This window comes from Hakea prostrata, chromosome 9, assembly GCF_041222555.1.
Source record: "Hakea prostrata isolate BN-2017 chromosome 9, UWA_Hpros_2, whole genome shotgun sequence".
In the NCBI taxonomy this organism is placed as follows: Eukaryota; Viridiplantae; Streptophyta; class Magnoliopsida; order Proteales; family Proteaceae; genus Hakea; species Hakea prostrata.
The window spans coordinates 18,996,117-19,013,349 of record NC_142608.1 but is presented as its reverse complement, the minus strand read 5'-3'; the positions used below and the strand labels follow the sequence as shown (position 1 = coordinate 19,013,349).

Below are 17,233 nucleotides of genomic sequence, written 5' to 3'. Positions count from 1 at the left end.
ACTTCTAAGTTATTTGGTTGGAAGGGGAAATTGTTAACTCCAGTTAGTAAGGAAATTTTGATTAAAGCTGTGGCTTTTACACTTCCCGTTTATGCTATGTCTTGTTTCCTCATTCTAAAAGAATTATGCCAAGCCATGAACCAGAAAATTCGCCAGTTCTGGTGGAAGGATGACGAAGGGAAAGGTGTTTATTGGGTTAAATGGGAGACTTTGTGTAGGGGTAAGAGGGAGGGCGGATTGGGCTTCCGTGATGTCCATTGTTTTAATAAAGCTCTATGGGCCAAGCAAAGCTAGAGACTGTTGACCAATCCTAATTCCTTATGGGCCCAAGTTATGTATGCAAAATACATCAAAGATACACCTTTCCTAGATTGTAAAGCTCCATCTTACAGCTCTTGGGGTTGGAAGAGTATACTTATTGGTAGGGATATACTCAATCAGGGTTTGATTAGACAAATTGGGAATGGGACATCAGTTAATATTTATAAAGACCCTTGGCTTCCTTCTTTACCTTTCAAAGGTATTTGTAGCCCTCCTCTTAATATTTGCCCAAGGGTGATGTCATCTAAGTAACATTGATATATGCACTCAAGTGAGAATGAATAATAATTTAAGGAATTTCATTTACCCAAAAGTAATGAGATTTTCGAGGATTATTGTTGCATTCAATTTTTAAATGTGGATTAATACATTATGATATTTTGGGAAGCATAATTTAGAAGTTCTTATCACCCAAAGGTGAAAGAAATTTTCGAAAGTTATTGTTGTCTCGCAGTATTTGCAAGTTACATGTGAAACCTTGTAAATTTAATCCAAAGGTTGAAATATTACTTGGTCGGCTCATGTTGGCTAAGGTTTCTGCCTTTAGCATGTTTGGTATGATGTGATTTTCATAAGTTTCTTATCACCCAAAGGTGAAGGTGTGAAACCCAGCCCTAACCTTGACCCGGAAACCTTGTTGTTTGTAGGTCCGACAACCCGAAGTAAAGCAAGAAGTCAACTATGGGCCATCCAGTGGAAGACTTGGTGTTTGGCTTAGAATCCATGAGTGTTGATGACAATGTTCCATTTATGGAAACTGCTCCCTGATGAAGGTGGATTTAGTTGATGGACTTGGAGTACTCTCTGACTTGGTTCGAAGGCATTTCTACATACTAGGTAAGCCACTTGGTGTGTGTGCAAAACCCCTTCATGTTTGGATTTGATCTGAGCCTTCATTTCCCTGTTTTGGACTTGCTGTCCTGATTGGTCGACTGGCCATCAATCGACCAATGAGATCTGATTTTGCTAATTAGGTCTTTGCTTGCTCTATTATAGTCCAATCTCAAGTATACTTCGTATTTTCTGCCTCCAAACTCTTTGGAATGAACCAGAGCCCTCTGCAAGTCATCTCCCTTGCATCCTTGGTGATTCTCTTGACGGATCTTCGTCAAATCTTGTGCATTTACACAAAAAGGTATGTGATCATCCTCTTCTATGTTTCATCTTTGACTCTCCATTACTTTTCTTTCCTTTTCTGATTGAGGACAGTAGAGATGATGTTGTATCTCTGTTGCAACTATCTCTTTACTCATTCCCTCTCTTTTCCTAAGGATCTAAAGCTTGATGGATGATCTTCATCAAGATCATCACTCACTTTTGAAGGAAAACATGCATCTATTCTCTTTTCTATTTAGATTGATGTTCTTCAGCCTTAGCTCTATTTCTCTTGAGAATCTATGCATGTTGTTCCTGAATCCTTTGTAATATTAGTAATCCATCATCCTATTGTTCTTGTCCATGATTTTTACTAAGAATTCTTCAAGAACTATGATTGATCTAATTATGGTAACTTTTTGTTTCCTAATTTGTAACTTGAAGACTTGATATGATTAGTGTTTTGAAGTCCTCTATATACTAGCATACTTCCCTTGTAGTTTATCCCTTGTTTGGTACCCTTTTGAACCACCAAATTCGGTTTTATATTCTAAAATTTTTGATTTTGAAGGCCACTATCTCTGTTGGTCGACTCATTGGTCGACTGAGGTAGTAGACCAATCAATTGACCAATGAGGACAGCAACCTCATGTTTGGTCTATTTTGGATGATTTGATTTCTTTCCTTCTAGGTATCTTTCCTAATATATTATATATACTTGTTTAGGACTTTCTTTCCAAGTTTAGACAAGGTTTTACTTGATTCCCCAAGATCATTTGCGAGTTATATAAGGTAAGGATGATTATTTCCTTAACTACATAGATTGCATGAATCTAGTTTCTATATTTGAATCTTTGGTTTATTTCCTTAATTAGACTCTTACAATGATATACTACTGATGCAACTACCTTGATTACAGTAGCATTACTTGTTTATGCTAAATTGATTCATGTATGATTTACTTACCAAATATATGCAAGTTGGATGTTATTATTGATTTTTTTCCATATAAGAAGTTACCATATATGTGATGTTATAGATTTATGTTTGTGAATGATTAAGTATGGTTTGGAAAGGAGAGGTGTCCTTTTGACACTTCTGTCCTTGGACAATTACGGGAATATTATGGGATGTTTCTGGAGATGCCCTTTGGACACCTTCCTAAACTGTTAGATGACATATTTAGGGTTGTCTAGTAGTGTTTGGCTAGGGTGTCCTGTTATGTCAGACCCTAATCGGAGGGGTATTGAGACCGAACAACCCGTGGTAGCAATGGGGATTCATGGGCGCTCAAGACCGGTAACCAACTCGTGAGAGGACAGGAATCACATTGTGGGGGCTATTTATTGGTAGGGTTACATATGGATAAACTTGGGCTCACAGGCGCTCAAGACCGGTAACCAACCTGTGAGGGGACGTGAGAACTTCCCGTTTACCATATGTGGATGACCTATAGGGTTGATGAGTCCATAATCAGGGACTATGAGGACTCTAGTGTGAAGGATACCGGAAAGGATCGCCAGGGGCGAGGAATGGACGTATCTGGATCTGACTCGATGTAACTAAGTAAGAGACTTGCATTTGGCTAGGTTTTGACCTTGACATGCGCCGGTACTTAAACCAATGGTGATGTGAGAGAGCGGTGACTTAAACCTCAGCCATGGAATGTCCCGAGGGATACTGGACCCATTACCAACTGATGATGAGTGATTAAGACCTTCCTAAAGAAGTACAATGCTATGACTTAAAGCATGTCTGCCAATAGAGACCAGCATAAATAGAGTTAGAATCATATTGCATCATGTGTTTCATATCATATAGCATCTTACTCTGCTTTGAAATCCTGCTATTTATATTGTTATGGATTAACTGCCTTACTGGGTTTCTTTGAAACTCACTCCTTTTTGTACAATATCTTTTGTTAGATTACTCTATAGGTACTGATGACTATGAAGGTCAATATGAGGAAGCACAAACTGAAGAGGTGTACTTCACGCAAAGTGCTGACAGCCATGAAGATTACATTGATGATTCCTCAAGTGGTCTTACTTGTTACCAGGATTAGCCCTACTGTGGAGTGGGAACGTCTAAGCGTTATTGATGAAGTCTATGTTTATGAAGACGTTCTCTATAAAGTAGAATAGACTTTAGTTTAATTTGTTATATCTTTCTTTCTTATCTTATAACCAGATGTAATCTTTCTTTTGACTTGCGATCTACTTTCCGCTGTTTGTGGAGTGAGATTCCGCCTCACTTTACTTATTGATCTAGACATTTAGATTGTCTTTCATACTCTGATGATATGTGATTTATTCTTTCCTTATTTGGATCTTTTGTTTATCTTTTGCACATTGATTATTTATGTTCATGATTATGTTATTGTCTATGTGGGAGGTTGATTACCTTGATACTTGATCTTCGGGCTATGGATCACACACTCGGGTATGCCAGGTAGGGTACCGGCTGGGTGGATGTGACAGAAGGAATTTTAGAAAGTCATTGCTATTCCGCGGTATTTGCAAGATTACATATGAGGCCTTGTATATTTTAACCCAAAGGTAGAAATATTATTTGGTCGGCTCATGTTGGCTAAAGTTTTTGTATTTAGCAAGTTTGGTATGGTATGATTCTCATGTATATTTGAGAGTGACGTGTGATTCTCATAATATGATCATGATATAATTGTTTGAATGTCTGCTCCCACTTATGTTGTTATTTTGAATTTTTGTTCTCCTCTTAAGATGTCTGCTCAAGCTAATGCTTTGGCTTCCATCCCTGCTCTCTTCGGGGAAAACTATAAAAGATGGGTAGATGAAATAAATGCTACACTTGGATTGCTTGATTATGATGTGGCTCTTAAAGAGCCAAAGCCCGTTGATCTTTCCGTTGCAAGTACACACAAGGAGAAGCTAAAGCATAAAGTATAGGTGACAGCCAACAAGGAAAGTTTAATTATAATGAAAAAGTCCATCCCTGAGTCCATGTGTGATAGTGTAGAGATGAAGGACACTGCAGTAGAATATCTTGTAGAGATAAAAACAGTGTTTGAGTTATCACAAAAGGAGGAGAAAGGAGAATTGATGTCTAAGCTGACTTCATCTACATTTGATGGTATGGGAAGTGTTAGAGAATATCTTCTGGAGATGTCTTCTATTGCAAATAAATTAAAAGATCTTGGGACAACGATTGATGATGAATTTCTGGTCATCTTGCTATCAAATCTCTTCCAGAGTCTTACACTACCCTTAGAACTTCACTCAATCCGCAGACAAAGGAAAAGACCATGAAAGACCTTATTTCCATATGTGCTCAAGAAGAAAGCGACAAAAAAAGAACAAGAATCGAGGCTATATATCTGATTAAAGACAACAAAGCATCTGCTAGTGGGTTTCATAAGAACAAACAATTTTCTTCCAAGAAAGACAAGTATCATCCTTATAACAAGGAAAAGAAGAACCTTGATGATATTACGTGTTACTGGTGTGATCAAAAGGGATATTTTAGAGAGACTGTAATGCACGTAAATCTTGGCTTGAGAAGAAAGACTCCAAGGATGGGAAGAAAGAATAATACAGGGGATGAAGCCCTTATCGCTTAGTAGTTCTTATTTTTTTTGATAATTGAACTTTTACACTCACATCATTGTTATTTGGTAGTTTGATTGATCTTATGATATGTTCTTGATTAAACTTATGCGTGTTTAGTGAGAGAACTCAGTGGGAGTTAATGAATTGATATTGATATATATATATATATATATATATATATATATATATATATATATATATATATATATATATATATATATATATATATATATATATATATATATATATATATATATATATAGAAGGAATTATTTTCTTATGGATGTTTTGATGCATGCATGAATTTAATTGTGCTTTATTGTTGTGATGTTTTGGAAATGGTAATTTTACTATTGTCCAAATGTGGCTTTAGTCATAATTGATGGATTGACTATTGACCATGGCCTTGGGCCTAAATGTGTATTGGCCTTGAATGTGATGGTGTTCAAGGCAACCCATGAATGTGACGATATTCAGGGGTATGACGAAGGATCAACAAGGAATAATGTCGTTTATGTGATCACAATTGTTGAATATTCCTTGTTTATCTCATTTCGATTTAGTTAGTAAGTAAACTTCTATTGTGACTGATAGAAAGAAATATGTCATATGATGAGATATATATTCTACTATTGTCCGACATTAGTAAACTTGTTAACTTGATCAAGGATTAATGGCAGATTTTTGTGATTGAGATTCCATGGCCACATCAATCATAATAGAGTAATTAATCTAGCCCAAGTGGGAGATTGTTAGGTTTATCCTAGGCAATATATGGGCTTGGAGTAATCATTGGGGTTAATAATTGATTGGAGTCTCAACATATCGGGTCGATGCACTGCCATTAGGTTTGAGATGGGCCAAACCGGTCCATTGTGGAAGTAGACTAGGGTTTGGGATTGCTATTATAAATAGCTATGATGGGGTCCCTCCAATTTCAAAAGTTCTTTTGTTCTCTTCTCTCTCCACAAGAAAGAGGTACGGTAGAAAGACGAGGAGACTGAGAAGACTTCGTCACTCTGCAGATTTGGCATTCAAGATTTGCATCGATCTTCTTCAATATACGTCTGGTGTAAGGTATGCCCAATACTTTCTAAATATAATATCATATTCTAGTTCTTGCATGGTTTTATTATTGATTAGGGTTTCGAGGAAAACCCTAGAAGGTCTAACAGTTTCTACAACTCTGATCAACCAATTCCAAAATGATGAGAAATCAAACCTCAATTTAGAAACCGGTTTTAAAAAAATTCAAATTGATACCAAGATACGAAATTTTGGTAGATTTCGCCGGTTCACTACCTGGCGAATCAGGCAAACTGGCAAAATTTAGTTTGCCCTAGTTTTGGCAGATTTCGACCCCCCATTTCGGGGGTATTTTTGGTCATTTTAAGCCAAAAGTTGGTGTCTATTCTAACTTGATGCAAACATTTGGTAAATTTAAATTATTCCCTATACAATTTTTCATGTAAATATTTCTTCTTAGTTGCATTTAACATATTACCTTCTAAGGCCTAAATCATTCAGACACAATTGGAAAGATGACTCGTTGACCTTGAATATTCCATAACAGAATCCCTTCATAATTTAAATTGTTTTCATAAATTCTTTCATGCATATACTCTTTCCTAACCACATTTGGTACATTGCCTTTTGAGGCCTAAATCACAAGAATATAATTGACAAGATTGCTAATTAATCTTGAAGATTTTGCTACAAATTGTCTTCCTAGTTTGAATTGTTTCAAGAAATTATTATATGTAGATTCTCTTCCTTAACGACATTTGGCACATACCTTTGAATTTTGAATCATTGGGACAAAATTGGTAAGATTGTCTATTGATCTGAAGATTCTGTTATAGAATCACGAGAAAAATCACCTAAAAATCACAAAAGCTGACCAAAATATCACAAAAAATCGAGATTGATAAAACATCAAAACACTACAGAAAAAACATCAATAATTTTTAAAGATGAAAATTTCATTTTAGGCTAGTAGTTTTGAATGGTTGTCAAAAATAGCTTTCTATATTGATATCAAACCGAAGCTGATGCCATTGTTTTTTTTTTTTAATAGAAAAGAGAACACTAAAATCAAACAAAAGTACAACTTAGACTAACGTAGCTTGAGGCCATCAAACAATCAAGGTGAACAAAAAAAGCTCCAAATGTCTAGACACGGATAACAAAGACAAATGCCTAGCTGCAACTTGCAAAATTGGAACAAATGTATATGGCTAAACTTGTCCGTCGGAGATGGACACCAAGTTATGGTAGTTACTACAACTAATCCAAAAAACTTCTAAATTCCAGTTCCTATTAAGACCTAACTCCCAGCCTCTTATTAACTAACCCATCAAATGCTGCTTCTAACATTAACCAAAAAGCTGTCCATCCTTCTCCACGTGATAGCATCATCCATTATGAACCATTAACATCAACCACTTCCATCCTTCTCCTTGGTCTCTAAAGCCTACAACAACAAGAGTGTTTTCCATAATTAGTTTCCAACCAAACTGAATACCAAGGTCTATAAGATGCATTTTGTTCCACAGTTTTCTCACTAGACTTATCCTTGGGGTTTTTATTTGCAATTCCTTCAGCCAAAGAGAATTTGGGACAAACGTTAATAAATAAATCAATAAGTCAGCATTCCTTGAAAAAAAAAAAGAAAAAAAAGAAAAAAGAGCACTCAAGAATTTAGTTCTAAGTCCCAAAGAACCAGTAGTAAGAATATGTTTAGCATGGTTACAAGAAAAGAAAATATGGCAACTAGTCTCTTGATCATTACAGCAAATTCGGCACGTGCCATATGAATTTGACCACTTGGCCTCTTTGCTAAGCACCGGAATCCATTATGGGTCATTTAATTTGCCTAAACTTAACATGCCAAAAAAAAAAATAAAAAAATTCCAAAGGAAATATTTTTTTACTTAGGATGACTTCTAAATTTCTTAAAAAAATCTCTAGAATTTTACTTTCCTAACCTCAACATCAAAATTATTAAGAGACTAACTAAAAGCAATCGATCTAGTTGAGACTATAACGCTTTTCAGGTAATCTACAAGACCACATATTCTTCTCTATTGACAACTATATGGATTATAATTTTTTATATGGCACCTACTATTATTGGTATGAAACTAGTGTCCATCCATTATTATGGCCTAAATTACATGACACCTATTTTCAAAATTACAAGTTACTCATAGTTATCCTTTTATGTTAAGTGGAGTGTAAAATGACCTAAATGCCTTTTAGGCAATAAAATGACTTAAGTACCCTCATCTAATACTCCATTTATCCATCTTCTTCCTATTCCTCACCAGAAACTGCCACTACTGTCGAAAACCACCACACCCTCTTCCCATTGGCGATCATTGCTCACTCCCATTTAATTACCTCCATCACTCTCTCTCTTTGAAATCGTTGAAAAATGGGATGACAAGGGAGAGGGAAATGATGTCACAAAGCAGTGGGAGATGACTATGATGTCTACCACGACTTCTCTTTGCAGCTGAGGAGAGAGCTGGAGAACAACACTCCGAAGGAGTAAGTGCATTAGTTGTCTGTTGCATTTGTTGTTTCTGCATTTCATCTTTCTAAGTGATGAATGTGAAATAAATATCAACATATGGTAGAAAACCTACGGTAGCTTGAAACCTACGGTAGTTTCTTTGACTTTTTCTGTGCTTCTTAAAATCAATTGATTATTGATCTTAAAAAAAAAAAAAGACAAAAGAAAGAAGTAATAATAACTATTTCGAGTTGAAATGGCAATAACTTTGGGATCAAAATCGAGTTCAAATTTGATTCTAAGATTGCCTATCTACTTCAGGTTCTTGTTTCATTTTTCTCTTACTAAATAGACAGAAATATTCCTTTGTCGATCTCTACCTGCAACAAAGATAATGACTTAACTTCAGGCAACTTTAAATATTTATTTATTTATTCTGGAAAACTTGTGAGTTTTCCCAATGGCTACCAAAGCTTTGGCTAGGTCAAAGAGAGCTCGCTCTCAACATCATCGTAAAACTATGAGACCTTATTTGAAAGCATCGAGAGCCACTTTGTGTGTGCAATTAATAGAATTAGGGAAAGTCAAATTCCATGCAGATGCACTTGTATATGCTTTGCTACCTCTTTAATCAATCAAACAGAAGAATTGAAACATCAAAATATTTCACAATGGTTTCTCAATCTTGATGAGAAACGTAAATGGGGATGCGGATCCCAGTGTAGAAAAATATTTCAAAAAAACTCTAAGTCAAAATCATTGAGATTTTGCTCTCATTGCCTGAAGACATTTACTTGAGAGGTAAGCCACAAAGGCATTCTCATGCTCCCTCTGCTCGGTTCTTGTTGAGAGAGAGAGAAAGATAAAGGTGGCCGGTTTCTGCTAAGGCATAGTAATAAGATGGGTGAAGAGAGAATTTCTTCATCCACCTAAGGGTTGGGTATGAAAGGATATTAAATGGTAATTAAGTTATTTTTTTTGGGTACAGAATAGGGCCAAGTGCCTAAGAAAAGAAAACTTAACTCAAAGAAATCTTTAAATCTGCCTTAAGCAGATCTTCCAATTTTGGTGGGGAAACTTGATAAAATGACCATAGTTGAGATGAAGACATCTTGATCTTAGCTATAGAATGAACGATTCTATTGGCTTCCCTTCCAACATATTGGAACCGAACCTGACTATTTCCACCTACGAGAGCCCGGATCTCTTCGACATATTGAATGAAACGACCCACCTCTATGCAGCAAGGACTCAAAAGGTCAATGGCTTTTTTTGAGTCTGGTTCTATGAGCACCTGCTAGTATCCCAAGTTTGCGGCCAGCTTGACATCTTCAAAAATTGCTGCAAGTTCCGCTTCCATCACCTGGCAGACGTGAATGCGACACACAAAACCTCCCTTATATTTCCCCTCACCATCTCTGAAGACACCGCCCACCTGTACCAAATCCCCTCCTTTACGCACCATTGCATCAACATTGCATTTCATGTAGTTCCTTGTGGGAGGACTCCAAAAAGCTTTAAACCTTCTACCGCAGCCTCCAACCATAGCAACACGACATTTCGACCAAGCCTCAGTCACTGTCTTATAATAATCACTGACTTGCATAAAACTATCATTTTATTGTCCAAAGGACATTTAAGTTATTTTACACCCCATTTAACAGAAATTGGTAATTATGAGTAACTTGTAATTTTGAAAATGGGTGTCATGTAATTTAGACCATATTTGTGAGTGGATACTAGTTTCACTTTATTAATAATAGTGGGTGCCTTGTAAAAAAATCTATGGATTATTATTATTATTATTATTATTATTATTATTATTATTATTATTATTATTATTATTATTATTATTATTATTATTATTATTATTATTTTTGTTTTTTGGAGCTAGCAAGTTGATATTAATGGGGGATATTACTAATATAAATATCGCCGAATGGATGCGAATCCAAGACCTCCTCATGGGAGTGGATTATTTCATAATCAAAATAGGAAGGATGACAGATTGCAATTTATCAACATTCCAACCATCGTGATCTTTAAAATAAAAACCCAGCTCAAAGAACTATTCATATACAAAGGGTTAGGAAGAGAAAAGGTGGGTATGGATGGAATCTATAGATTGTGCTAAAATGAAATAGAATCGGCTCTACCAACTTTACACATAGTAACAGACTTAAGCCTCTGTAAAATATTAGCTAAGCTATTCCAAATTCTTGATCCCTTTATTCCCCAAACCCTAGGATCAAAAGGGGACGGATTGGAAAAAATACTTACTTTAGTGATCCGAGCCCAAATAGAAGATGTATCATTTAATAGCTGCCAAGCTAGCTAGTTTATGAAGTGTTGCTGCTGAATTTTGTCCGTCCTCTTGATTAGATGTACCTGCAAGAATGTGCTTGTCCGGGTTGGTCGAGTAGCACCTCCTACCTAATATCAAGTTAGACGGATCTAAACGAGAACAAGAATAACATGTTGTAACAAGTAGTAAATCAGCGAGAGTGATTACTCTTCTGAACGTACTTCCTCCTTCCTTGTGCTTGTCCTTTTATAAAGGATTTTACTTGAGCCGTGTAGTCTATGAATTCCTCTTGAGCTCTACTATTGTGTAGATAGTTGTTTACTTGGATGCTCATTGTTGAGTATGTTTCAAACCCTATGAGTTGAATCCGAACTTCCGTACTTGATTAGAATTCTAGTTCTTTACTTAAAATAACCACTCCTCTAAAGTTCGTCCAAGATTATACCAGTGAGTCAACCAATGGTTTGATCGAATCACGTCAAATGTGGTAGAACCAACCGGTGTGGTTCGTTTTATTATTCCCGTATCATGAAGCAAAGCTAAATTGTGAGCCCTGGCTTCTCTTAACCCTCCTCCCCCCACCCATTTCATCTGGCTTAGACAAGTTTTTTTTTATTGATTAATGGACAAGTACCTATTTTCCTATGCATTTAGCCATGACATGACACTGACATTCTATAGGCAAAATCATTGCATTCTCCTTTTTTTTTTTCTACATTTGTACAAGATGTCCTCTTATTAGTCTTCACAATGCATAACTAGGCATCACATCAAGTAGATGGCTACCCATAGATTAGATGAAATTTCATTTACCTTGCTTATCTTTTTGGAAGCAACCCTTTCAATCACCGTGACTTGATCCTTCTAGCAATCATATAGTTCAATAATTGTAAATTCAATTCATTAGCCACATTAATTACCAAATAATGTAACAACTTTACAACCCTTTCTTTTTACCTTACAAAACCCCTATGAAAGCCTCTCTTTACAACCTCTTTGGACCTCCATTTTGGCAGAAAATCAAAGTTCTTAAGACCTTAATAAGCCCAACAAGTTAGAGGATATAGTGGATGTCATATTTGAGCTGTGGCACTAGGCAAAGCATGAGCGGCACACCACTTGTTGCTCCCCTACAGTTTTTTCCAGCTAGATTTGGTTTTTTTTTAAGAAATTCCTGATTTTACATTCTGAGGCTTATATATGTCTTATTCAGGTTCAAAATCGACCCCTAGGGTCTCCTAAAGAGGGATTCAAGCATCATTTTCACCCTAAATATCATTCAACAAATATAGGCCTAGTTTTCCCTTTTTACTTTGCAAGAACAACTCTATAATGGAGTCTTAGAAAGTCCATTCATATAAATTCTGTGAACACATGTTGGGTTCAAATTTACCTCACATTTAGATCTAGATCTAGGCGGACCTCTCTACTATTGTTTCAATTGTTGAGTTCCTTATGTTCATCTCAAAATCATCGAAGGGAACCCCCCTTGAAGTCACACTTCCTTTTGCTCCAGCAACGATCCACTCAACCTTGCTTTGAAACCACTTGTTTTGGGACAGATGCACAACCACGAAGATGAACGCCAGCAAACACACTTTAAGGAAAGAGATTTCACCAAAGTGAAAGGGAATTTACTATTTCCTCAAACCTCACCACTCTTATACTTTACAAAGTACAATCCTTTGCATGCCTTTCTTAATTCCTAGGTTATCCTATAGAGACTATTTATAGCGAAACAAAAAAATCCTAATTCTCATATAATTACAATTTTACTCGTGTGCAAGTAATTGACCAAAAATCGTGTTTCAATTACAAATAAAACCGAACTATAATTATATAGACATAAAATACAAAATATACCTAAATCCAACAAGTCTAAATAAAAAACTGTGCATGCTTAAGGGTCTATGGGCTTTGATGGCTTTTAAATCCGTAATTATACATTTGATCAAATCACAGCTCTCATCATCCATAATCAGCATCCCCTAAATATGGATCTATCATTACGTGTTACTCAATCAGAACATTGTTCATCTCAGAATGCAACTTGTTTCACCAAAGACCCTAGGAGAGTTGGACAAGCCAAGGGCGGTGGATTGACCGGTTGACAATTAGGGCTGCAGAAAAGGGTGTTAATTGAACATGTGTTACAGGTAATGGACGCTGAAAAGGAGGCCAAAACTTCTAGCCTTCTGAAGCAATTGGAACACAAATTGGGGTAAACCCCATTATGAAGGGGAATAGCAGAGTGAAAATGACACTAATATCACCTAGAAGTACTTGATCAGGTTTTATTAACTAGAAGCAATCATAGCTCTCCCTCTTCCTTTGCTATCCTTTTCATGTTGTCTCAGACATGTTATACCCATTCTCCGATGGGCAGCTATAGTATGACATTGTAACTATGAAAGGTCCATGGATCAATAGTGGAAACTGTAATTACTATTATTTTCCTAATATTTTTTAATGCTAAAACAATCAACTCACAAGAATATAGAAATTGTCATACAAAAATTACAAATTATATAACCATGATAAACATAAAATATTAACAAAGTGAGCAATTCAAAGTGACATTTGAGTGTCTATATCAATTAGATAAACTTATGATTATGTTGTGTCTATGCTTTTTGACAATTATCGATCCTCCATTCACATGAAAATGAGAAATTCTAACCCATATAATTGGATGTTTGACAAGTGTCTAATCTAAAAACAAAATTCAAATTTTTAGGGAATTAATTAAAATAAAGTGTAATCCCACTACCATTGTTAAAATTGGTCTAGATCCTACCCTTACATGAAAAGGAAATATCATGTATATAAGTTGTATGATAAATGTTAGAAAGAGACTTAACAAATACCATAATCTCATATAACCCCACTATACCGTTAACACATGCTTTAACCCCACTATACCGTTACCACATGCTTTTAGTTTTTTAGATGGAAATATCGATGTCTTATGTGAATCCCAACATTATTGTGTTACTAGAAGCTTAGGAAACACATACCTCTCCTCTGGCCAAACCCTCTCGATTAATGAGGAGGTGATCCAGAATTTCAGTTCTACGTCCACGTAAGTTAATAAATGAAAATTATCTTTTTTGAGACTTTAGCCCCATTATTATAAAGTGATAAATTGGTTTTTACAAATACAAAAAATAATAATAAATAAATAATTGGTCGGGAAAAATTTATTTTGAAGAGCCCTAAATTAAGCTGGGCAGTCAACAACCGAAGCATTTGTGTTTTGATTTAATAATGGTGAGTAGGCGAAGCCTTTTGTTATTTGGCATTGTAATATTTATTGTTTTGTCGATTAATGTTGAAAGCTATGCCCAAACAACCACATCTTCATGGCTTTTCCTTCAAGTGCGGGAATTCTGCCATGTATACATTTTCGGTGCATGCACAAAACTATCAAATGTCTAATAATGCCAAAGATGGATGTGAAGCTCGCAGAACCTTGAAATCCTTAAACATACATTTTCAATTATTTTTTACCTGATTCTTCAATTATGCGAAAGATCAATCATGCCATCTCAATAAATAAAAAAATAATCTTCGTAGATTTTGAATACAAAAATTGTACATTATTTAAGAGAGAAGTCTACTTTAAACACTGACACGTGGATATATATGATGGCAAAAGATTAGGATACGGTTGATTACTTCCTTGAATACTAACTTTAGAAAAGAGATTCCTATCCGACAGTCACACTACACAACCAAAATTTTCCTCAAACTAAGATCAACATTGAGAACGACCAAAGGGTTGATTCATGTCGTAACATTCAACTCTCTCTGGTGGTGTATGTAATAACACTCTCTGTCTCTTACGAAAAAAACATAAAATTAACACTCACAGTAAATATATAAAATCACCCATTTTAAAAATAAAAAATTAAAATACAATAGTTTTTTTCAAAAAGAAAGTCTTTACGTATTTGTAGAATGTACAAACCATCTAGCTACACTAACAGGTTCATTACCAAGAAACCAAAATGAGATGGGTTCTGTACAAATACGAGAAATGTCACAACAATAAAAATTGGGAAAACAAAAGAGCACTGAAAGCATTGAAGTTTAAATGATTGGTTGCTCCACTATACACTCCAAAAGTTAACCCCTCTAGCCCTTTTCTGCATTAAAACATATTTAAGACACCGACCAAATGATAAGGCACCGGCCAAGCTTTGCAGTCCACCGATCTCAAATATTAATTCTTCCCAACAAGTGGACTTTAAAGCTTTCTATCTCAAGGATTACACCCTTGTTCCATGGCTTTTGATCCTAATTTAAAACTTAACTAGACAACTCCACCTCCAAGCTATTCAAAATAGTGGCCACTTGAACAATGGTGGGCCTGTTCTTTCTACTGTTACCAACACAAGCTGATGCAACCTTGGCTAATCTAATAAGAGGTTTCATGTCAGAAGGAATTACAAGTCTCGGGTCTAAGACCTCAACAAGTCTCATAGACCTAATCAACGGCAATGCCCAATCAACCAGTGACCCTTCTTCACACCTTCTTCCACTTAAAAGCTCTAACAAAACTACTCCAAGCCCATATACATCACTTGCCTTGCAAACTCCTCCACCCTCCTTCCAATACTCCTCATCTACATATCCTACAAGACTTCCCCTCTCTTTGGATCCTAAGAAAGATAATCCATAATCACAAACTCTAGGGCAAAAATTCATATCAAACAAGATGTTTGAAGGTTTAACTCTTCCATGTACTACATGTGGCGCCATTCCTTCATGCAAATACTCAATTCCTCTTGCAACTCCAGCTGCAATCCTGAAGCGGCGCCACCAGTCTAAGAGCTGTGCTCCACCACAATTTTCATGTAGGTAGAAGTCCAAGCTTTTCATACCCATAAACTCCATGATCATAATTCTCTCTCCTGGAGCTTCTGAGAATCCAATAATTGACACCACATGAGGATGCTGAGCTAATGAAAGAGACTTCACTACTAATGAGAACCCAAAACCAGGATTGCTCAGTACAAGCCCCGGATTGACCCTTTTAACAGCAATTACATCTCCACTGGTTGTCACAGCTACATATACCGTTCCAAGACCGCCTTTTCCAATAATCCGACGATCGTTGAAGCCGTCGGTGGCGGCATCGACTTCAATTAAGGGGTAAGCAGCAGCACATCGCTTGACTGGTAGATTTTCTTCTGAATCCACTGGTCTTCTCCTGCAAAACAAGATGAAGAAGAAGAAACCAAGAATGAACAGAACCATTGAAACAAGAACCAAAACCACGTCATATGCAATTATTCGAGCGTGGCTCATCTTTCTAATTTATCTCTGGTAGGTCTTTGAGTTGGACTGTATAAATATAAAGAGAGAGAGAGCCGGCCTATAAATTCTTGGGGAGTGAAATGGGCTTGTACTTGAATGTGGAAAAGGTTGCGAAAAAGAATGGTGGTTAGAAAAAGAGGAAATCCCGTAATGTGTACGTTTCTACTTTGAAATTGATTTGTGTAGACTGGTGAGAGATGGTTGGAATTCTTCTACGTTGGTGGTGACATTGGTTGGGACTCTCTCTCTCTAACACTTAGTTGTAAGTTGGAAAATCCACTCAGGGTTCTATTAATATATTTTATATGATTTGGTGAACTCAACGTTGTCTAGTTGTAACCAGATAAGATCACAGTTCCGCCTACCACATATGTTAATTTTGGATGAAAATCTTCTTTTCAAAGGTTGGTGAAAGATGAAGTAATCATGGTTAGAAGGTATCCATTGTAACTGTATCAATCAACACTAATATCAATATATTTGTTTTTTGGTAGACACTAATATCAATATTTAGCTGATATGAAATCAGGGAATGGCACAATATTGTAAGGACAAATCGAATTCAGTGCTGCAACAAGTTGAGGTTTGGTTGGGCTCTTTAGAACTCAGACCATAACCTTGGATTTCCTGAGTTGGGCCAGTAACACACGCCAGTCTATGTCTGGTTGATAGACTGGCCAAATACTCGATCTTGACCTTAATCTTGATCATAAATGATAAAAAAAAATCATGATTTTATATATTTTTCGTACATCTGGTCGAAACTATCTTACTAGGTGGTAGGATAGGGTTAGGTTGGACCAACCCTAAACTGACCCTCGGCCTCTCCCAGACCCAAACTTAGGGCAACCCAGAGTTTCTTGACATTGACCTTTTTGGGTTGTAAATTTCGAGCTAAAACCTTATTTAAGTTCAGGGTAGACAACCTTAACCCAACATAGGGCCGGCTAGAATGTCTTGACATTGACCTATCCTATTCAGGTTGAGGTTGGACACTAGTTGTTTTAAGCTATACTCTCTTGACCCCAAGGAGATTTGAACTCTTGACCTCATACTATGAGGTGTTGGTTTTTGGCGATTGAGTCA

General features: G+C 36.2%; 1 protein-coding gene across 1 annotated transcript; it reads right to left on the bottom strand.

Annotated features, from left to right (window-relative positions):
* Positions 1-14,498: 14,498 nt before the first annotated feature.
* Positions 14,499-16,163, bottom strand: LOC149004929 (serine/threonine-protein kinase-like protein ACR4). Its single transcript, XM_089169570.1, has one exon. It carries the CDS (start codon positions 16,136-16,138, stop codon positions 15,137-15,139), a length of 1,002 nt encoding a protein of 333 aa, XP_089025696.1. The 5' UTR covers positions 16,139-16,163; the 3' UTR covers positions 14,499-15,136.
* Between the last annotated feature and the right edge of the window lie 1,070 nt (positions 16,164-17,233).